This window comes from Scyliorhinus torazame, chromosome 15, assembly GCF_047496885.1.
Source record: "Scyliorhinus torazame isolate Kashiwa2021f chromosome 15, sScyTor2.1, whole genome shotgun sequence".
In the NCBI taxonomy this organism is placed as follows: domain Eukaryota; kingdom Metazoa; phylum Chordata; class Chondrichthyes; order Carcharhiniformes; family Scyliorhinidae; genus Scyliorhinus; species Scyliorhinus torazame.
The window spans coordinates 155,721,096-155,743,560 of NC_092721.1; the positions used below are offsets into that span (position 1 = coordinate 155,721,096).

At 47.8% G+C, this 22,465-nt stretch overlaps 1 protein-coding gene across 2 annotated transcripts in view; it reads right to left on the reverse strand.

The window, feature by feature from the left end:
• The window catches only part of hsph1 (heat shock 105/110 protein 1), a 114,112-nt gene that overhangs the window by 26,100 nt on the left and 65,547 nt on the right, over positions 1-22,465 (reverse strand). For both annotated transcript variants that reach the window (XM_072476982.1, XM_072476983.1), the window contains exon 14: positions 10,019-10,144. In XM_072476982.1, coding sequence (XP_072333083.1) covers positions 10,019-10,144 — 126 coding nt within the window. The remainder of the gene's footprint in view (positions 1-10,018; positions 10,145-22,465) is intronic.

Genomic DNA, 22,465 nt, shown 5'->3' on the forward strand with positions numbered 1-22,465 from the left:
TGTGATGTAGGAATTATATGTTCTATTAAATGAGGTCAGATGCTCATTTTGGGCTCTGATTTAATCCCAGACTATTGCCAGGGGGAGGGATATAGTCATGAGGTAGAATATGAAGTTTGGAGTAGGGACCAAAAACAATGACTGCGATAAGCAATCTGGTAATTTATTAACAGTAGAGCACGTGAAAGATGTGGTGGTGAGTTAGGGCTGGGTGTCATCAACATACATGCAAAATCTAATCCTGTGCTTTCAGCTGATGTCACCGAGGGGCAGCACGTCAGTGAAAAATAGGAGCTGGCCAAGGATAGACCCTTGGGAGACTAGAGCTAACTTGTGGAGCAGAAAACGAAGCCATTACAAGTGATTCTCTAGCTGTGGTTAGAAAGTTAAGAATGGAATCAGACAGGAGCATTCCATTGGAAGATAGTGGAGAGGTCTCCACCAGGCCGCAAAAGTGGCAGGTCTCTGGCAAGGCCGTGAAGTGATTTAATCGATGGTTGCACGACACTGCCATGCGCAGCACCCTCCACCCCAGGTCCCCTAGTTTCTGTTTGGGTTAGACCTTTTATATGGTCTTACTACTCTAATTTAACAAACAAGGAAATATTTTTGTGGATGTGTTTTTGCCTTTTTTATTTTTTTGGTTTTTGTGGTGTTTTTTGTGAGTTTATGACTTCCACGTTTATCTACACGTGCAGGATTAGGCCAGCATCTGACACTGGCATGATGCTGGGTGCGACAACCAAGCAAAAGAACATAAAGTAACTGATGGATAAAACAAAAGAGGGGAGTGCCCCAAAACAACGAGTGGAGCACAGCCCAAAAAGAACAAGAAAGGAAACAAAAACTAATCGAAAACCCGTCAAATTAAAGTGTGAAAATCGGGATCGATAAGGCAATCCAACCCCTGCGGTACCCGCCGAGCACGGAAGGCCTCGAGTGTGCCCGTGGTCACCGCATGCTCCCGCTCCAGGGACACCCAGCCGTGAACGAGGCCGCGGAAGATGGGCAGTCAGGCTGGACGACCCCCTCCGTTGCCTGCTGCCTGGACCTATAAATGGCAACTTTTGCCAGGCCCAGGAGCAGGTTCACGAGGACGTCCTCCGCCTTCCCCGCCTGCCTCCGCACCAGATGTCCGTAGATCACGAGCGTGGGGCTGACGTGCAAAGGAAACCTCAACAACAATGTTGTCAAGAAACCTAAAAGGGAGTGCAGCCTAGGACAGACAACATAAATGTGCTCCATGGTCTCCACCAGGCCGCAAAAGTGGCAGGTCGCTGGCAAGGCCGTGAAGTGATTTAATCGATGGTTGCACGGCACTGCCATGCGCAGGACCCTCCACCCCAGCTCCCCTAGTTTCTGTTTGGGTTAGACCTTTTATAGGGTCTCACTACTCTAATTTAATAGGACCAGAAAGGCAAAACATATTTTTATTTTTTGTAAATATTTTTTATTAAGGTTTTTTAACAACACAATTTTTCCCCCTTACAAACAATACCCCCCCCCCGGTAACAAAATAACGCAAAATCTCCCTGAGCAAGATATATACATGGCAAGATGGTATATTTACATAGCTTTATACACTGGCTCTTGGCCGCACATACCGTTTCTCCCCACCCTCCATGCCATCTCCCGCTCGTCCATCCCCTCAAACAATCTCTCGTTTCCCCCCCCCCCCCACGGGCTGCTGCTACTGCCGACTGACCTTCTTCTAACGCTCCGCGAGATATTCTAGGAACGGTTGCCACCGCCTGTAAAACCCCTGTGCAGACCCTCTCAAAGCAAACTTAATTCTCTCCAATTTTATGAACCCCGCCATGTCGTTAATCCAGACCTCCAGGCTAGGGGGCTTCGCCTCCTTCCACAATAGCAAGACCCTTCGCCGGGCTACTAGGGACGCAAAGTCCAGAATTCCGGCCTCTTTCGCCTCCTGCACTCCCGGCTCATCCACTACTCCAAATATTGCTAGTCCCCAGCTTGGCTTGACCCGGACTTTCACCACCTGGGATATTACTCCCGCCACACCTCTCCAGAACCCCTCCAATGCCGGGCATGACCAAAACATATGGACATGGTTCGCCGGGCTCCCTGAACATCTTTCACATCTATCCTCTACCCCAAAGAACCTACTCAGCCTCGCCCTCATCAAATGCGCTGTGAACCACCTTAAATTGTATCAGACTGAGCCTGGCACACGAGGAGGTATTAACCATACCCAGGGCATCAGCCCATAGCCCTTCCTCAATCTCCTCCCCCAGCTCCTCCTCCCATTTACCTTTCAATTCTTCCACTAGCGCTTCCCCCTCTTCTTTCATCTCTTGGTATATTTCCGACACCTTGCCCACCCCGACCCATACCCCTGAGATCACACTATCTTGAACTTCCTGTGCCGGGAGCAACAGAAATTCCCTCACCTGTCGCCTCACAAAAGCCCTCACCTGCATATATCTAAATGCATTTCCCGGGGGTAACTCAAATTTCTCCTCCAGTGCCCCTAGGCTCGCAAATGTCCCGTCAATGAACAGGTCCTCCATTCTTCTTATCCCCGCCCGATGCCAGCCTTGGAACCCCCCGTCCATCTTCCCCGGGACAAACCGGTGGTTACCCCTGATCGGGGACCACACCGATGCTCCCATTGCACCCCTGTGCCTTCTCCACTGGCCCCAGATCCTTCGGGTTGCCGCCACCACCGGGCTTGTGGTGAGAGTGGCAGCGGTGCCGTTACCAACGCCCCCAGGCTCGTTCCCTTACAGGACGCCATCTCCATCCTCTTCCATGCCGCCCCCTCTCCCTCCATGACTCACTTGCGGATCATCGCCACGTTTGCTGCCCAGTAGTAATTCTCTAGGTTTGGCAAAGCCAACCCTCCTCGGTCCCTATTGCGTTCCAAGAACCCTCCCCTAACCCTCGGGGTCTTATTTGCCCACACATACCCCATAATACTCCTACCTACTCTCTTGAAAAAGCCCTTGGTGATCACGATGGGGAGGCACTGAAACACAAACAAAAACCTCGGAAGGACCACCATTTTGACCAACTGCACCCTACCCGCCAGCGAGAGCATGTCCCATCTTTTAAAATCCTCCTCCATTTGCTCCACCACCCTCGTCAAATTCAGTTTATGTAGGGCCCCCCAACCTCTGGCTATCTGGATCCCCAGATACCGAAAACTCCTCTCCGCCCTCCTCAACGGTAGGTCCCCTATCCCTCTTTCTTGGTCCCCTGCCTGTAATACAAAACGCTCACTCTTCCCTACATTATTCTTGTAGCCCGAGAACTCTCCAAACTCCTTCAGAGTCTGCATGACCTCCACCATCCCCTCCATTGGGTCCGCCACGTATAGCAGCAGGTCATCCGCAGATAGCGATACCCGATGCTCCTTTCCCCCGCCGACTATCCCCCTCCATTTCTTAGACTCCTTAAGTGATATGGCCAAGGGTTCGATCGCCAATGCAAACAACAGGGGGTACCCATGCCTCGTCCCTCGGTACAGCTGAAAGAACTCCGACCTCCGCCGGTTCGTCACTACACTCGCCACCGGGGCGCTGTAAAGGAGCTTAACCCATCTAATAAACCCTCCCCCGAACCCAAACCTGCGCAATACCTCCCAGAGGTACTCCCACTCTACTCGGTCAAAGGCTTTTTCCGCGTCCATAGCTGCCACTATCTCAGTCTCTCCCTCCTCCGATGTCATCATTATCACGTTTAAGAGCCGCCGCACATTGGTATTTAACTGCCTGCCCTTTACGAATCCCGTTTGGTCCTCGTGAATCACCCCCGGGACACAGTCCTCAATCCTAGTGGCCAGTACTTTCGCCAATAGCTTAGCAACCACATTGAGGAGCGAAATCGGCCTGTACGATCCACATTGCAGTGGATCCTTGTCTCGCTTTAAAATCAAGGAGATTGTCGCCTCCGACATTGTCTGGGGCAGGGTTCCCTCCTCTCTTGCCTCGTTAAAGGTCCTCACTAGTAGCGGGGCCAGCAGGTCCACATATTTTCTATAGCACTCCACCGGGAACCCGTCCGGCCCCGGGGCCTTCCCCGCCTGCATGCTCCCCAAACCCTTACTCAACTCCTCCAACCCAATTGGTGCCCCCAAACCAACCGCCTCCTGCTCCTCCACCCTCGGGAGCCCCAGCTGGTCCAGGAATCGCCTCATCCCCCTTCCCCCACTGGGGGCTGGGATCTGTACAGCTCTTCATAGAAGGCCTTGAATACCTTATTTATTTTCGTTGCACTTCGAACCATGGCTCCCCTTCCATCTTTGATTCCCCCTATTTCCCTCGCTACCGTCCTCTTACGGAGCTGGTGTGCCAGCATCCGACTAGCCTTTTCCCCATACTCGTAGGTCGCCCCCTGCGCCTTCCTCCACTGTGCCTCCGCCTTGCCCGTGGTCAGCGGGTCAAACTCCGCCTGGAGCCGTCGCCTTTCCCCAAGTAATCTTTCCTCCAGGGCCTCTGCATATCTCCTGTCCACTCGCAAGATCTCCCCCACTAACCTCTCCCTTTCCATTCCCTCTGTCTTCTCCCTATGAGCTCTGATGGAGATCAGCTCTCCCCAGATCACCGCCTTCCATACCACCCCCACTCGCACCTCCCCGTTGTCGTTGGCCTCCAAGTACCTTTCAATACGCCCCCTCACCTTCCCACACACCACCTCATGAGCCAGCAGTCCCACATCCAGCCGCCACAGTGGGCGTTGGTCCCTCTCCTCTCCCAGCTCCAGTTCCACCCAGTGCGGGGCATGGTCCGAAACGGCTATGGCCGAATACTCCGTCCCCTCCACTCTCGGGATGAGCGCCCTGCCCAGAACAAAGAAATCTATCCGGGAGTAAGCCTTATGTACGTGGGAGAAAAAAGAAAATTCCCTGGCCTGCGGTCTTGCAAACCTCCATGGGTCCACTCCCCCCATCTGATCCATAAAACCCCTGAGCACCTTGGCCGCCGCCGGCCTCCTTCCCGTCCTTGATCTGGAGCGGTCCAGTGCTGGGTCCAGCACCGTATTGAAGTCCCCTCCCATTATCAGTCCTCCTACCTCCAGGTCCGGAATGCGCCCCAACATGCGCTTCATAAATCCAGCATCATCCCAGTTCGGGGCGTATACATTTACCAACACCACCCACGTCCCTTGCAACCTACCACTCACCATCACATATCTCCCTCCATTATCCGCTATGATAGTCTTGGCCTCAAATGACACATGCTTTCCCACCAGAATTGCCACCCCTCTATTTTTCGCTTCCAATCCCGAGTGAAATACCTGTCCTACCCATCCCTTTCTTAACCTGACCTGGTCCGCCACCTTCAGGTGTGTCTCTTGGAGCATTGCCACGTCTGCCTTCAGTCCCTTCAAGTGCGTGAACACTGGAGCCCGCTTCACCGGCCCATTCAGGCCCCTCACGTTCCACGTTATCAGCCGGATTGGAGGGACTCTCACCCCCCCCCCCCCCCCCCCCCCCCCACCCCACCTCCCCCAACTAGCCATCTCCTTTTCTGGGCCAGTCCCTTGTCCGCGTCTCCCTCACTCTCCAGTCCCCCAACCGGGGGACCCTCGTCCCAGCCACCTCTTCTGTGTCCCGTTCTCTTTCGGCCAGTGGCACCAGCAACCCCCCCCCCCGCTAGATCCCCGTCTAGCTTTTTTGCTCCCCCCATATCTCTCCCGTAAGTCAGCTGACACCTGCTGACCCCGACTTCCCCCGCCATCCCTTTGACCCCCCCGTGTGGGAATCTCCCAATCAATGTACATTCCTTCGTTCCCCTTCCCGCCTTTCTTGACGCGCGCGGGAAAGAAAACCCCGCGCCCCATGGCGCAGCTCCTGTCGTGGCCTTGTCCCGCTCCCCCAGCCCATATAGCATTTATATTCACCCCCTATGTACAACAACCATCATACTTCAACCCTCAAACACCCCCCTCCCACACAAACCCTCAATTAGAGTCCAATTTTTCAGTTAGTATAAAGGTCCACGCCTCTTCGGGCGTTTTGAAGTAGTGGTGTTGGCCATTATGTGTAACCCACAGTTGCGCTGGCTGCAACATTCCAAATTTCACTCCTTTCCGATGCAGCACCGCTTTGGCCCGGTTGAAACCCGCTCTCCGCTTAGCGACCTCCGCGCTCCAGTCCGGGTATATTCTGATCTCCGCATTGTCCCATTTGCTGCTCCGTTCCTTCTTGGCCCATTTCAGGACCCTCTCTCTGTCCGTAAACCGGCAAAATCTCACCACCATCGCCCTTGGCGGCTCATTTGCCTTGGGCTTCCTCGCTAGCACTCGGTGCGCCCCATCCAGCTCCAGCAATCCCGGGGGGGCCTCCGCACCCATCAGCGTCCTGCTCATTGTGCCCGCATATGCCGCGGCATCGGCCCCCTCCACTCCTTCTGGGAGACCCAGGATCCTCAAATTGTTTCTCCTTGACCTGTTCTCCAGGTCTTCGAGTCTTCCCGCCCACGTCTTGTGCAGCGCCTCGTGCCGCTCCACTCTCTCCGCCAGGCACACGAGCTCGTCGTCGTTCTCACTCACTTTTTCCTGGATCTCCTGGATCTTCACCTCTTGGGCTTTCTGGGTTGCTCCAAGTCTTTCAATCATTGCCAGCATAGACGCCACCATCTCCTTGCGCAGCTCCTCGAAGCAGCGCTTGATGAACTCTTGCATCTCCTCTTTGTCCGTGGGTGCCGCCATTTTGCTTTTTTTCCCTTTCTTCTCCCGCTGCTCCAGGGCCGCTTTTTTCGCCGTTTCGCTGCTGGTCCGATCCATGCAGGTTAGTAGGGGACCTTTCTCCTTCCTTCCCCACGGGTTGGTTATTTAAAAAGTGCCGTTGGGGCTCCGTTAGCGGGCCTAAAAGTCCGTCTTCGCGGGAGCTGCCGAATCGCGCGGCTTAGCTCTGCATCGCCGCAACCCGGAAGTCCGCAAAAAAAATAAAAATAAAAAAAATTTTGTTTATGTAGTTTGTTTTGTATTAGTTTTTTTTTTGTTTGTGGTTTTTTTTCGTGAGCGATGACCTGTACGTTTATTTACACGTAACAGGAGTTAAACCAGCTTTCGCCACTTACAGGGGGGTGATGCTCGGTGTGACAACCAAGCAAAAGAACATAAAGTAACTGATAGATAAAACAAAAAAAGGGGAGTGCCCAAAAACGAGTGGAGCACAGCCCAAAAAGAATGAGAAGGTAAACAAAAACGTATCCAAAACCCAAATGCGCAAATCGGGGTCGATAAGGCATTCCAACCCCTGCGGTGCCCACCGAGCACAGAAGACTCGAGTGTGCCCGTGGATCCCGCATGCTCCCGCTCCAGGGACACCCGGCCGCGAACGAGGCCGCGGAAGCTGGGCAGACAGTCAGGCTGGACGACCCCTTCGGTCGCCCGCTGCCTGGACCTATAACCTATAAATGGCAAGCTTGGCCAGGCCCAGGAGCAGGTGCACGAGGAGGACCTCCGTCTTCCCCGCCCCCCTCCGCACCGGATGTCCGTAGATCAGGAGCGTGGGGCTGAAGTGCAAAGAAAACCTCAACAACAATGTTGTCAAGAAACCCAAAAGGGAGTGCAGCCTAGGACAAACAACATACACATGCTCCACAGTCTCCACCAGGCCGCAAAAGTGGCAGGTCGCTGGCAAGGCCGTGAAGTGATTTAATCAATGGTTGCACGGCACTGCCATGCGCAGCACCCTCCACCCCAGGTCCCCTAGTTTCTGTTTGGGAGAAGTGGGTGAGTTTTAAACCAGTTTTAAACAGAGGCTCTACTTGCAGCTGCAGCTTGTTAATTAGTTAATTGGATTAGGCCAATTTTCTGAGACTAGAGTCAAACAGTATAAAGGTGAGTCTTCATACAATGCTGACTTTGTTTGCACAGAGTGCTGAATTTGGGTGCATTTGTGTGCCATAGTGAAAGTTTGGTGACTGAGGGAGTTAGGTGCTCCGTCTTTTCTTTTTTTTCCCCTTTAAATCTCTTTGGGAATTCAGATCAGAGGGGATGGAGGCCAGGGCAGTGGCATGGTCCTCCTGTAGAATGAGTGGTGAGGGACAGGTGTCCCCACTGACTACACCTGAGGGAAGTGCACCCAACTCCAGCTCCTCAGAGTCCGCAGGCACGATTCTCCGAAATGGAGACAAAGTCCTGTTGCCGGAGTGAAAACCGGAGTGTTTCACTCCGGCGTTGGAGCCCGCTCCCAGCACCCTATTCTCCCACCCCCGGGGGGCTAGGAGTGGCGTCGTGTATTTTACGCGCGCTGGGCCTGGGTGCCTGTAAAAAGTGGAGCGCGTCAATGACGCGGCCGGTGTGGTGTAAATAACGTCACCCGCGCATGCGCGGTTTCCGTCCTCCCCGAGGCCGCCCCGCAAGAAGATCGCGGATGGATCTTGCGGGGCGGCGGAGGAAAGGACGTCCTCCTTTAGAGGGGCCGGCCCGCCAATCAGTGGGCACCGATCGCAGGCCAGACCCCATCAGAGGCCTCCCACGCAGTTCCTGCGACCAGGTGTGGACGGCGCCGGCAGGAACCTGTTGTGTTGGGGTGGCCGCTTGGCCCATCCGGGGCGGAGGATCGCCGCTCGCCTTTTGCAAACGGCGATTCTCCGAGCGGCCAGGCGTGATTCTCGCGGCGTGGTTTTGGGGGGGAGAGAGCGTGCGGGTGTCTGGGTGGCGTGGCGGGACTCGCGCGGCGCCCCGGCGATTCCCCGGCGGGGTGGGGGGGGGGGAGAATTCCGCCCTGCGTTAGGGAGCCGGAGCTGGATAAACTTTGGATTATCCGGGGGCAGAGGGGGTGATAGAGAGGAGTTAAAGGGAGGTAGCCACACCCAAGGTGCAGGACAAGAGTAGCTGGGTTACAATCAGGGGAAGGAAAAGGAACGGGCAGACAGTGCAGGGATCCTTTGTGGCCGTTCCCATTCAAAACAAGGATACCGTTATTGGATGCTGTTTGGGGGGTGGGGATGACCTACCGGAGGAAGGCCCTAGCGGCCAGGTCTCTGGCTCTGAGCCTGGCTCTGTGGCTCAGAAGGGAAGGGGGAGAATAGAAGAGCAATATTGATAGGAGACTCCATGGTTAGGGGAACGGATAGGAGATTCTGTGGTCGCGAACGAGACTCCTGGAAAGTATGTTGCTTCCCGGGTGCCAGGGCCAGGGATGGCTCGGATCGAGTCTACAGGGGGCGCGTGGCGTAGATTAGAGTAGAATAGGAGGGATAAATAGACGGGTACTGTTTATGAGAGAGGAGTGGTCTTTTGCACTACGTTTCTGCTTTGTGATAATATTTGTACATTACTGTGCACTGTAACTGTTTACAATGCCAAAAATACCTCCATGAAATTGTTTATTTAAAAAAAAAAAGATTTTCCAAAAAAAAAGTTTGTTCAAGGCTGAGATAGACATATTTTTAATCAGTAAGGGAATGAAGGGTTATGGTGATGAGGAGGGAGGTGGAATTTAGGATCATCACATCAGATCAGTTGTGATCAAATTTGAATGCAGAGCAGACTCGATGAGCTGAATGGTAACTTTATTGCAGTAGGGCAGCACGGAGGCACAAATGGATAGCACTGTGGCTTCACAGTGCCAGGGTCCCAGGTTCGATTTCCTGCTGGGTCACTGTCTGTGCGGAGTCTGCACGTTCTCCCCATGTCTGCGTGTGTTTCCTCCGGGTGCTCCGGTTTCCTCCCACAAGTCCAAAGATGTGCAGGTTAGGTGGATTGGCCATGCTAAATTGCCCTTGGTGACCAAAAAGGTTAGGAGGGGTTATTGGGTTACGGGGATAGGGTGGAAGTGAGGGCTTATGTGGGTTGGTGCAGACTCTAAGTATGTTCTATGTTAATGTAAGCCTACTTGTGACACTAATAAAGATTATTAGATTTTTATTATTACCTCTGTTCCAATGTCTTATAGGTACAAGATTTTTAATATGAAATATAGATATAAAATGAGAGGAATACTTTGAACTAAAACTTACTCATCCTGGATTTCTTTGCCCCATTATGGTCAGTTTCATTTATGGATCTAGCATCTTGAATGGAATGATAAACTTACCTTAGTACTGACAAATTTTTCAAACGGCCCATAGAGTTTATCTCTGAAGTCATATATGTACTCTTCCACAACATTTTTGGCGTGACTTCTCTCCTTTTCTAACTTGTCCTGCATGATCATATCCCCCTGTTGTGAAAGAAATGCAGTAAGTGTTCTTTGCTGCTGTGTGCAATTATTCTGACGACTGAAACATAGAACAGAATATAAATATCCCTCCATGTAGCTACATCCTGCTTTATATCAGTAGCCTGATCACCTCCTTTCCTAGCCTCCCTCCATCGTACAAGATCAGAAGTGGGGATCTTCGCCTATAATATACAATGTTCGCAGCTCTTCAGATACTGAAGCACCTGTATAATATTCAGGTTTGGGCCAATAAGTGGCAATACGCATACCACACAAATGGTAGGCAATGAACATCTCCAAAAAAAGAGAATGTAATCACCTCCCTTGGCATTCAACAGCAATACCATTGCTGAATCCGTCACCATCAACATACTGGAGGTTGGTCTTGACCAGAAACTTGGTTACAAGAGTGGGTCAGAATCTCTGTATTCTGTGCCAAGAAACTCAACTCCTGTTCTCAAGTCTGTTCATCAGTGGCAAGGCACAATTCTCTCCACCTTTCCGTTGAGGGCAGCTTCAACAATCAAGAAGGTGCATAGTAGAGGACAAAACAGCCCACTTGATTGGCACCCCGTTCAGCACCTTAAACATTCACCTTTTCACTACTGGTGCACTATGGCTGCAGTTTGTACCATCTACAAGATGCACAGTAGCAACTCAACAAGGCTCCTTCAACAGCACCCCACAAGCCTGTGACTGCTACCTAGAAGAACAAAGGCAGCAGATGCATGGGAATATCACCACCTGCAAGTTCACCTCCAATTCACACATTCCTCTGACTTGTAACTATATTACCATTCCTCCACTGCTGTTGACTTTTAAACTTGTAACTCTCTCCTTAACTCTGAGGTTACTAGGGCAGCACAGTGGTTAGCACCGCTGTTCGATCCCAACCCTGGTCACTGTTCATGGGGAGAATGTGCAAACTTCACATGTCTGCATGGGTCTCACCCCCACAACTCAAAAGATGTGCAGGGCAGGTGGATTAACCACACTAAATTGCCCCTTAATTGGAATTTTTTAAAAAAAACTGCGAGGTTACCAACTCCACATGGATTGTAGTGGCTCACCATTACCTTCTCAAAGGCAATTAAGGATGGCCCGCTACAATTGCTGGTTCTGCCAAGTGCCAGAAAGCAACAAAGTAACAACAGATCTGTTCAACATCAGGGCAGTTATTTTTGAACAAGTATGAATGGAACTGAGAGTTAGGAACTAATTCTGAGGATTAAGTCTAATCTGACCAATCTAGTGAATCTTTTGAGCCACTCAAGGTGAAAAATCTGGAACCCCTCTTCCAAAAAGATGGGGCATTGGAATTTTTAAGACTGACATAAATAGATTTTTGTTAGGTCTGGTGTCAGGTGAAATGGGGGCTGGTACGGAAATTGAACCGCACTGCTGGCCTGCCTGGGTCTGCTTTAAAAGCCAGCTATTTAGCTCTGTGCTAAACCAGCCCCTATTGCAGAAGCTGTCCATTTACATCCCAGAACAACAAATATAAAACATCCACATTTTTAGGATTTTCTCCAGGAGAGTGGTCAATAATGTCCTGATGATTTTCACTCCCAAGAAAATGTGAATTGTCATGATATGTATGTTGACTGGGATGTGAAGAGTTAACAAGTTAATGGCAATGATTCATACCACTAGAGGGAACCACAGAACAGTCATGTATATCATGTGACTTCAGGGGTTCTGGGAGTTGATTTAAGAGAGCATTTTTAAGTTCGAGAGAGCATAGTTTTATACAATAATCTTCTACTTTAGGAATGTGAACGACTCTTGGTTAGTAGTGTAAATAAATTTGTAGTTTTGCTTGTTAACAAAGCTTTGTGTTCTTTATTCAACACTACGCATCCGAGCCATCCAGGTAAAGCAGAATAGAGAATACAACATGCATGAGTCTGCAAGTTCTTTCTAATGCCAAGCCTGGTGGTTAAGAATCTCAAGGCAAGAAACGATTCATCAATTGGAACGATGCTTTACATGAAAGTAACAACTTTTTATTTTGCAGGCAATCTTTCTGATGGGCCTGATTCTCCCCAAACATTTCAAAGTTAATTTGTGGCAGGTTTTTCCAAGGAGTTTCCTGCCGAATCCACCGGTGAGTTCCCCACCGCTATTCAATGACACTTAGTCACGCAAAAAGAATTTTAGCACTGGGAAGCTGCTCACCCACCCAACCTCCGGGGCCCCTACTTACCTCCTCTGCACTCCCCCACCCTTCAAACCTCCCACCACCCTCATTTCATGTGCATAGCCCCCTGACCCATGGCAGCGCCACCATGGCATTGGGCAGCCTTGCACTGCCACCTTGGCACCCAGGCAATGCTTCTACTGGCTTGGTAGTGCCATCCGGTACCTTGGCAGTGCCAAGGTGCCAGCTGGGATGTGCCAAGGTGCCTGCTTTCCAGGGGTAGGGCCAGGGGCCATCCCACACTTACCTTGACCACCCTGTGGTCTCTGGTGGCCCGGGAGAATCCCTGAGTGCCGTTGCCTGGTCCATGTTTGTGTGAACCAGCACTAATCGGCGCCAGGCTGCAGCCTCCTTGGTGAGGCTGCTGGATCCTGCCCAGGTAGGTTGCAAGTAGGTTTACGATCTACTTCCGCGAGCGTCATTCGTTCCTGCCCATTTGGGGCAGAGTTCCGACTCCAACGAATCGCTGGGGGCACGGAGGCTGTCGGGAGGCTCGCTGGAGGCCTCTCCTGGCAATCTCCACCAGCGTTGCACTCTAGCGAGAGCACAACGCGGCTGGAGATTCGCACCCTAAGAGTCTAGCCAGAATTGGTTACCTCCGTTCAAACCAATGTTGCAGCAGGAACCGAAAATAGGTGTCAGGTGTCCACATATGCAATTAAATAATTCTAATTTGGAAGTGTTGAAAAGGGGCACTTATTGTTTGTTTGGAACCAATAAGAGAGGCAATGTATTTCCAATCAAGAATGCAAGTATGGTTTCTGCCTGCCATTTTGGGACATTAGGAGCCCGAAACATGGATGGAGAGTGACCCAATTTCTATGCCCATATCTATTAAAACCCAAGTTTTCATTCACCTCTCTCAAATCAGCCATAATAGTTGGTGACAGTTCTCTTAAAATATACCTTGTGATGGATATTTACATTGCATGTGCTAAATAAAATATAATTATTGCTTAGACTGTTCATAAAAGTCACCACTAATTGATTAATAACATGCTTTTAAATAGCATCTTTAAAGTTGGCGTTACAAATGTTAAGGTGATGGAATTTTCCCAGTCTCTTTAATTTAGGGTTAAATGAAGGAACGAAGGTCATGTGACCTATTCTAAATTCTGCCTGACAAGAAGTCTTGATGCCATGGGGATGGGGATAGTGATACCCACGTTGTTTTACTGGGATGGAGGTGCAAGATGTAAAAACCACACCTCACCTGCATGACTGAGTCAATAGTGGAGTCAGTCATCAAGTTAAATGTCAGGCTTTATAAATGGCTCTACTTCAAACTGTCTATTCAATTCCAAGAAGAAATGAATTTGGGAATTGAGGAGAACTAATCCGCTTTTCTATCTATATACGTGATTTACATTGCCATGGAGATGTGCTTCAAGCAAGATGGCAACCCATACGCATAGCGAGAGAGCACGAGCGAGGCCGCCACACACTCAGCGAGAGACAGAGAGACTCCCACACAAGAGGCAACGACCTGAACAAAAAGAGGAGTCAGATCATGCGTGCACGAGAGGAAGACCCGCATACAGAGGAAGATAGCGCAAAGGAAAGACATTAAGTGAGGGAAAGAGAGCAAGACAAAGACACAGAATGATAGAGGGAGAGACCTACACATAGAGCAAGATCCCAAAACACAGGGCAGGAGGGACGAAGCGACTTGTACACATATCAAAAGAGTGAACAAGAGAGACACTCTCACAGACCGAGAGAGAGATCTACATACAAAGTTAGAGACAGGGCGTGCAAGAGCAACACCCACACACACAGCAAGAGAGCATGAGAGAGAGAAAAAACCAAAGATAAGAGATATTTACACACAGCACGAGTGTGGGAGAGACCCACACACCGACTTAGAGAGATCCACACAGAGCAAGAGAGGAATGGCGTGCAAGTGAGCAATGCTCCCACACAGTGTAACAAATTGATCAAGAACAAATGACACAGAACAAAAGAGACAGACAGACACCGAGAAATAGAATGTGGTGGTAGCTTGGACTGAGGTTTGTGGGGATTTAAACGAGGCTGGAAAATGTGCCTAGTTTTGACTAGGAGGAATTACCAGGGTAATGTTTCATGTGAAAGTCAGTTTGGGGATTAGAAATGATCCGGCTGGAAAAGGAAAAAGGAAGCAATGCCATTGGAAATGGAGAAGAGCTGTAAGACTGGTTCTGGTTGAATAAAGCAACCATTTAATGGACAAAGTATAGTATAACTGTGGAGGGGGGGGGGGGGTTGCAGTCTTTTAAAAGTTAAATAGAGGATCTTTTCTGCATTTTAGAGTGAAAGTTGTCAATTGAATAGGGTTTAGAAAATGTTGCTTTTACAATAAAAACTTGTCATGTAAGAGTACCGTTAAGAAATAGATGTTTATCAAATAGCTGCAGTGATGTCAGTGTGTGGGTGGAGCTGAGCTGTGACTCTGTTTTTACTTTTGCTTTGAACAAAAAGGCTGGTGTGGTTTGGAGTTTTGTTTTGGAGTGAAGAGCTGCAGTGAAAGCAAGCAGATGTGTTTGGATATCTCTACAAGCTAAAGAATGTTCAATTGGGTGATTTCAAAGTAATACCTGTTTCTGTAGAGTATTTAAACCTGCTGTTTAAAAGGGAGATACAGATCAGGGAAAAAGAAAAAGAGAAGAAAAAGGGAGATACAGAACAGGGAAAAAGAAAAGGGGAGAGAAAAGAAAGAAACAAAGAAAGAATAGCCCCAGCGAAACAAAACGAAAGATGCAGATCAGGGAAAAAGAAAGTTTCAACTTCAGAAAATGGCCATGAAACATGACAGTCAGTTAAAATTGGCAGATGTAAAGGGAAATGTAAAGTTGGAGGATAGTGATGAGGATAAAGAGAAAGAAAGTCATAGTCGAAGGCTTGGTGGGGGTCTATTTAAATATGTCCAAGCATTGCCAAGGTTTGATGAGAAGGAGGTAGAAGCCTTTTTCATTTCATTTGAGAAGGTGGCTAAACAAATGAAATGGCCACAGGACATGTGGATGTTACTGATTCAAACAAAGTTGGTAGGCAGAGCTAGTGAAGTGTTTGCATCACTACCAGAGCAGGTATCTAGGACATATGAGGAGGTGAAAAAAATACAACTTGGGTGCATATGAACTAGTGCCTGAAGCCTACAGACAAAGGTTTAGAAATTTAAGGAAAAAACCTGGTCAAACATACATGGAGTTTGAAAGGATCCAACAGAGTAATTTTGATAGATGGATAAGGGCTTTGAAAATAGACCAAACGTATGAAGCTCTCTGAGAAATTATACTTTTGGAGCTGTTTAAAAATTCAATTCCTGATGTAGTGAGAACTCGTGTGGAAGAGCAGAGGGTTAAAACTGCGAGATTTGCAGCAGAAATGGCAATTGATTATGAATTAGTTCATAAATCAAAGCTTGGTTTCCGACGTCCGTTTCAGCCTGTGAAGGATAGAAACTGGGGAAAAGAGGAATGCTCAAGTGGCAGAGGTAAAGGAGATCTGATGGGAGATAATAAAGAGAGTGTACCTCAGATTAAAAAAGAAATCCAGGAGGGTGGAAGAGACATGAAAAGTTTCAAATGTTTCCACTGTAATAAACGAGGCCATATGTCAGTGTTGGTGGTTGAAGAAAAGCACTGGGAAGGCTGATGTGGTAAAACAGGATAAGAGAGTGGGGTTTGTTAAAGTGGTAAAGGAAAGCCCAAGTGAAGCGAAGGAGGTGCAAAAGATTGTACAGCCTGATCAAGAGGTGATTGATAAGAAGGTGCCAGATTGCTTTAAAGAATTTACTTGTGTGGATAAAGTTTACTCATGTGTACCAGAAGGAGTAGGTAAAGAAGTCACAATTGAAATGAAAAAATGAAAATCGCTTATTGTCACAGTAGGCTTCAAATGAAGTTACTGTGAAAAGCCCCTAGTCGCCACATTCCGGCGCCTGTTCGGGGAGGCTGGTACAGGAATTGAACCGTGCTGCTGGCCTGCCTTGGTCTGCTTTCAAAGCCAGCGATTTAGCCCTGTTCTAAACGGCCTTTAAGAGATACGGGAGTTAGTCAAACTTTAATGGTAAGAGAAGAGGATTTACATAATTTGGGAAGAATATTGCCAGAAAAGGTGATAATATGTGGAATTCAGGGAGAGAAAAAGTGTTCCATTATATAAGGTAAGGTTGGAAAGTCCAGTGAAGAGTGGTGATGTGGTAGTAGGATTAATAGAGAAACTATCTTGTCCAGGAATAGTTTATCTTGGGGAATAATATAGCTGGATCACAGGTGGGAGTGATGCCTACTGTGGTTGAGAAGCCAGTGGAAAATCAGACAACTGAAGTGTTGAAGGATGAATATCCTGGGATTTTTCCGGATTATGCAGTAACAAGGTTACCAAATCACAGGTTAAAACAAGAGGAGAAATCAAACTGAAGTTATAGTTGAAGTTTAATTATCAGAAACTATTTTTGATGAGGTGGTTGAAAAACAGCAAGAACAGGTGGAGGATGAGGCGGATATTTTTGGTTCAGGAAAATTGGCGGAGTTACAAGAAGGATATAGAAATAAAACTGATATATCAAAAAGCGTATGCGGAAGAGGAATCTGCGTGTATACCAGAGTGTTATTTCCGTAAAAGTGATGTCTTGATGAGAAAATGGAGACCTTTACATATGCAGGTGGATGAAAAGTGGGCAGAAGTTCATCAAGTGGGATTGCCGATAGGGTATAGAAAGGAGTAGCACACGAGGTACCAGTGGGAGGTCATTTGGGAGTAAGGAAAACTCAAATAAAATACAAAAACATTTTTATTGGCCTGGACTACATACAGATGTAGTTAAATTTTGTGATCATGTCACACGTCAAGAGAAACCTCAAGCAGTGATTAAAACTAGCGCCCTTAATACCCATTTCAGCATTTGAGAAACCTTTTACAAGTGTCCTAATTGATTGTGTAAGACCACATCCTAAAACAAAGTGGGAATCAATATCTTTTGACTATAATGGATGTGTCTGCTAGGTTGCCAGAGGCCATTCCAGCACGCAATATTACAGCTAAAAAGATTGTGAAGGAGTTACTTAAATTCTTTATTAGATATGGACCACCCACAGAAATAAATTGGATCAAGGATCAAATTTTACCTCAAAGGTTATTCAAAGAAGTTATGGATAGCTTGGGAATAAAACAAGTTAAATCAACTGTGTTACATTCAAAATCGCAGGGAGCGTTAGAAAGGTGGCATGAGGCATTAAAGACAATGTTGATGGCTTATTGTCAAGGTTAGCCAGAGGATTAGGATAAAGGAATTCCATTCGTACTGTTTGCAATTAGGGATGCACCTAATGAGTCAACCAAGTTCAGTCCTTTTGAACTAATTTTTGGTCATGAGATAAGAGAACCACTTAAATTGATTAAGGAAAAATTGGTGAGTGTGAAACTTACATTATTGGATTACGTGTCAAATTTTAGGGAACGATTAAATAGAGCAGGTGAATTGGCAAGACAGCATTAAAAATATTGCACAACATGTGATGAAACGGGTAACGGACAAGAAATCCAAAGTTCGTAGTCTTGCCAATGGAGATAAAGTTTTAGTGTTGTTACCAGTGGTAGGTGAACCTTTAAAAGCAAGGTTTTGTGGACCTTATCAGATTGAAAGGAAATTAAGTGAGGTGAATTATGTGGTAAGAAGGCCAGATAGAAGGAAAACTCACCGAGTGTGTCATGTGAATATGCTTAAAAGGTAGTTTGAAAGGGAAGGAGAGAAAAAGGAGGAAGTTTTAATGAGTCTAACTCGGTGATGAACCAAATCCAGATGACTTTGAATTTGACATGCCTCAAATTAAATTAGAAAACAAGGATGTTGTTAAAAATTGGGTTAACTTGTTGAGTTACCTTCCAGAGGAAAAACAAACTGACCTGAATGAGTTATTGATATCACAGGGGCAAGTTTGTGGAGATACGTTGGGAAGCACTAAAATGACTATACATGATGTAGATGTGGGAAATGCTGTTCCAATCAAACAGCATCCATATAGACTTAACCCATTAAAATTGGCACAGGTTAACAAAGACATTGAGTATGCTTAAAAATGGCATAATTGAAGTGGGTTGCAGCCAATGGAACTCACCCATAGTGATGGTACCTAAACCAGATGGTACCCAAAGGTTGTGTGTGGACTATAGAAAGGTTAATGCAGTTACAAGAACAGACTCTTATCCTATCCCACTTTTGGAGGATTGCATTGAGAAAGTAGGACAATCAGCTTTTATTTCCAAACTGGATTTATTTAAAGGTTACTGGCAGGTACCTTTATCCGAAAAGGCGAATGAGATTTCCGCTTTAGTGACTCCAGATGGTATATACCAATTCAGAGTTATGCCATTTGGCATGAAAAACGCCCCAGCGACATTTCAATGGTTAACTAACAAAATTGTTTCAGGATTACCCAATTGTGTGGTATACATTGACACCTGGCTGAAAATTACCAGATCATGGGAAGAACATTTAAAACATCTGATGGAGTTATTTGATCGACTTCAGGAGGCGGGTTTGGTGATAAACCTAGCCAAAAGTGAATTTCGAAAAGCCCAAGTCACTTTCCTTGGCCATACAATCGGACAGAGTCAAATGGTCCCACAGGATGGGAAAACAAAGTTATTGGGGAGGTTCTAATACCCTCGACACAAATGGAAATAATGCACTTTCTTGGCATGAGTGGATTCTACCGGAAATTTGTGCCATATTTTAGCAGTGTGGCTGCTCCACTGACTGACTTGCTAAAGAAGCGTAGCAAATTTAAGTGGACAGCGGAGTTTCAACAGGCATTTGACTGCCTGAAAGCTGTGATAATCAATGCTCCTGTGTTGGAGAATTACAAGGGGCTTTTGTGATCAAAATAGTGTCTGACCTTTAAAGAGAAATGCCGAGTCGTAGAGAAATGGATGGATCGTGCACCAGACCTTCTTGTCCAAAGTGACTGTAAATCAAGAGGGATTCCAGGTGGAGGAAGAACTGAAATGGACTATGTTATTCTAAATGTTTGTGTTTTGTTTTGTTTTAAAAAAAAGTATATTCACTGTCAATATTTCTTAAAGGAAAGTGAGGAGGTGAAAAATGAAACCATCTTGAAGTTGGGTTTTTTTTTCTTGCGGGGGAGGTGACATGTAAGAGTACCGTTAAGAAATAGATGTTTATCAAATAGCTGCAGTGATGTCAGTGTGTTGGTGGAGCGGAGCTGTGACTGTGCTTTTACTTTGAGCAAAAAGGCTGGTGTGTGTGTTTTTTGTTTCGTTTTGGAGTGAAGAGCTGCAGTGAAAGCAAGCAATGTGTATGGATATCTCTACAAGCTAAATGTTCATTTGTGCAATTTCAAAGTAATACCTGTTTCTGTAGAGAATTTAAACGTGTTGTCTTTCTGTAAAAAGGGTATTTTGGTCTTATGGATGTTTTTAGGAAAGTTATGAAGGGTTACTTATAGAATATTGAATCTGTGGGGATTATTGGTGTTGATAGTTGTTAAGATGTTTACTGTGTGTTTATAAAGTGTTAACTAGATTCATAAATAAACAGTTTTTGTTTTAAAAGTACTTTAGATCTCTGTTGCATCACACCTGTAAAGTAGGCCCTTGTGCTTCCCATAACCACAATCTATTAAAAGTCATGGGTCAGGTGAACTCCATGATACACTTTAGTGTTCTCTCAACCCTGGCCCATAACTTAAAACTTGAAATCTTGTTCTGCAATCTTTTTAATTGGTCACTGGAATTCAAATGTTAATCGATCTCTGCATGGTTAGGTTTAAAGGAATGCCATTTGAACATGCTTTGCACCTGCTTGGGGAAGCACTAAGTACTGGATGAGCCCAAGTTCTCATATGACAGGTGCCAGTGCAACTATCAGTTAGGGCTCCTCCAGAGCCTGTTTGGATACACCGCAACTTCTATATTTGAGCACAAGCGGGTACCTCAGAAATTGCGACTCAATAAAGCTGAACATCACAGCATTATTTGCTATTGGGACAGCTAGGTCTGGGCCAATTGTTGTGGTCATCTCAATATTTAATTGGAATGAATTTCCGCTCATTTGATAAGGAGCATGACCAGAGGCTAATGGAGAGTTCAAAAGAGGCAAGATCGAGCTGGGTGACATCAGCAGTTATAGGACTTGACTTGTTTTCATACGCAGTGAGAAAAATAATTGGGCCAAGGATAAATTCTTGGCGGACTCCATAGGCAACGATGCAGTGGTGGGAACTGAAACCATTGCAGCTGCTTTTCGAGATGCTATAGGGTATACAGGTTATTCAGCTGGGTGGGAACATGGTGTGGTTAACCAGAGGCTACAAACAGGTTGATAAGGATGAAGAGAGATGGTTTACAATGGACATAGATATATAGGGTAGATCTTGATTTGAATACTTATTTTCCCACTGCTTGTTTTCTGGATTCTGTACTTATTCAATATTGTTAGCCTTTTGAAAGTCCATTTAAAACATAAACATAGAACAGCACATTACAGACCCTTCGGCCCACGATGTTGTACTGACCATTTATCCTAATCTAAGATCAATCTAACCTACACCCCTTCAATTTGCTGCTGTCCATGTGCCTATCCAAGAGTCGCTTAAATGTCCCTAATGACTGACTCCACCACCACTCTGGCAGTGCATTCCACGCACCCATCACTCTGCGTAAAGAATGTACCTCCATCTCCCCTATATCTTCCTCCAATCACTTTTCTTAACAACCCTATCAACCTGGGTGGCAACTTTGAGGGATCTATGTACATGGACCCCAAGATCCCTGTTCCTCTACACTTCCAAGAATCTGCCTTTAACCCTGTATCCAGCATTCAAATTCGACCTTCCAAAATGAATCACTTCACATTTATCTAGGTTGAACTCTATCTGCCACTCTGCCCAGCTCTGCATCCTGTCAATGTCCTGTTGTAACCTGCAACGTCCCTCAACACTATCTACTTCACCAACCTTTTGTGTCATCGGCAAACTTACTAACCCACCCTTCCACTTCCTCATCCAAGTCATTTACAAAAAACACAAAGAGCAGAGGACCCAGAACAGATCCCTGCGGAACACCACTGGTCACCGACCTCCAGGCGGAATACTTTCCATCCACTACCACTCCCGGGGCGAAATTCTCCCCAAACGGCGCGATGTCCTCCGACTGGCACCCAAAACGGCGCCAATCAGACGGGCATCGCGCCGCCCCAAAGGTGCGGAATGCTCTGCATCTTTGGGGGCCGAGCCCCAACATTGAGGGTCTAGGCCGACGCCGGAGGGCTTTCCGCCCCGCCAGCTGGCGGAAACGACCTTTGTTGCCCCGCCAGCTGGCACGGAAATGACATATCGGGGCGACGCATGCGCAGGAGCGTCAGCGGCCGCTGACAGTTTCCCGCGCATGTGCAGTGCAGGGAGTCTCTTCCGCCTCCGCCATGGTGGAGACTGTGGCGGAGGCGGAAGGGAAAGAGTGCCCCCACGGCACAGGCCCGCCCATGGATCGGTGGGCCCCGACTGCGGGCCAGGCCACCGTGGGGGCACCCCCCGGGGCCAGATCGCCCCGCGCCCCCCCTAGGACCCCGGAGCCCGCCCACGCCGCCTTGTCCCGCCGTTCAAAAGGTGGTTTAATCCACGCCGGCGGGACAGGCAATTTATCGGCGGGACTTCGGCCCATCCGGGCCAGAGAATCCAGCGGGGGGGGGCCCGCCAACCGGCGCGGCCCGATTCCCGCCAAATATCCGGTACCGGAGACTTCGGCAACTGGCGGGGGGTGGGATTCACGGCAGCCCCCGGCGATTCTCCAACCCGGCGGGGGGTCGGAGAATGACGCCCATGGTCTTCTTTCGGTCAGCCAATTCTATATCCAGACTGCCACATTTCCCTGTATCCCATGCCCCCTAACTTTCTGAATGAGCCTACCATGGGGAACCTTATCAAATGCCTTACTGAAATCCATATACACCACATCCACTACCTGACCTTCATCAATGTGTCTCGTCACACTCTCAAAGAATTCAATGAGGCTTGACCTGCCCCTCACAAAGCCATGCTGACTCTCTTTAATCAAACTATGTTTTTCTAAATAATCATAAATCCTATCTCTCAGAATCCTTTCCAATATTTTGCTCACCA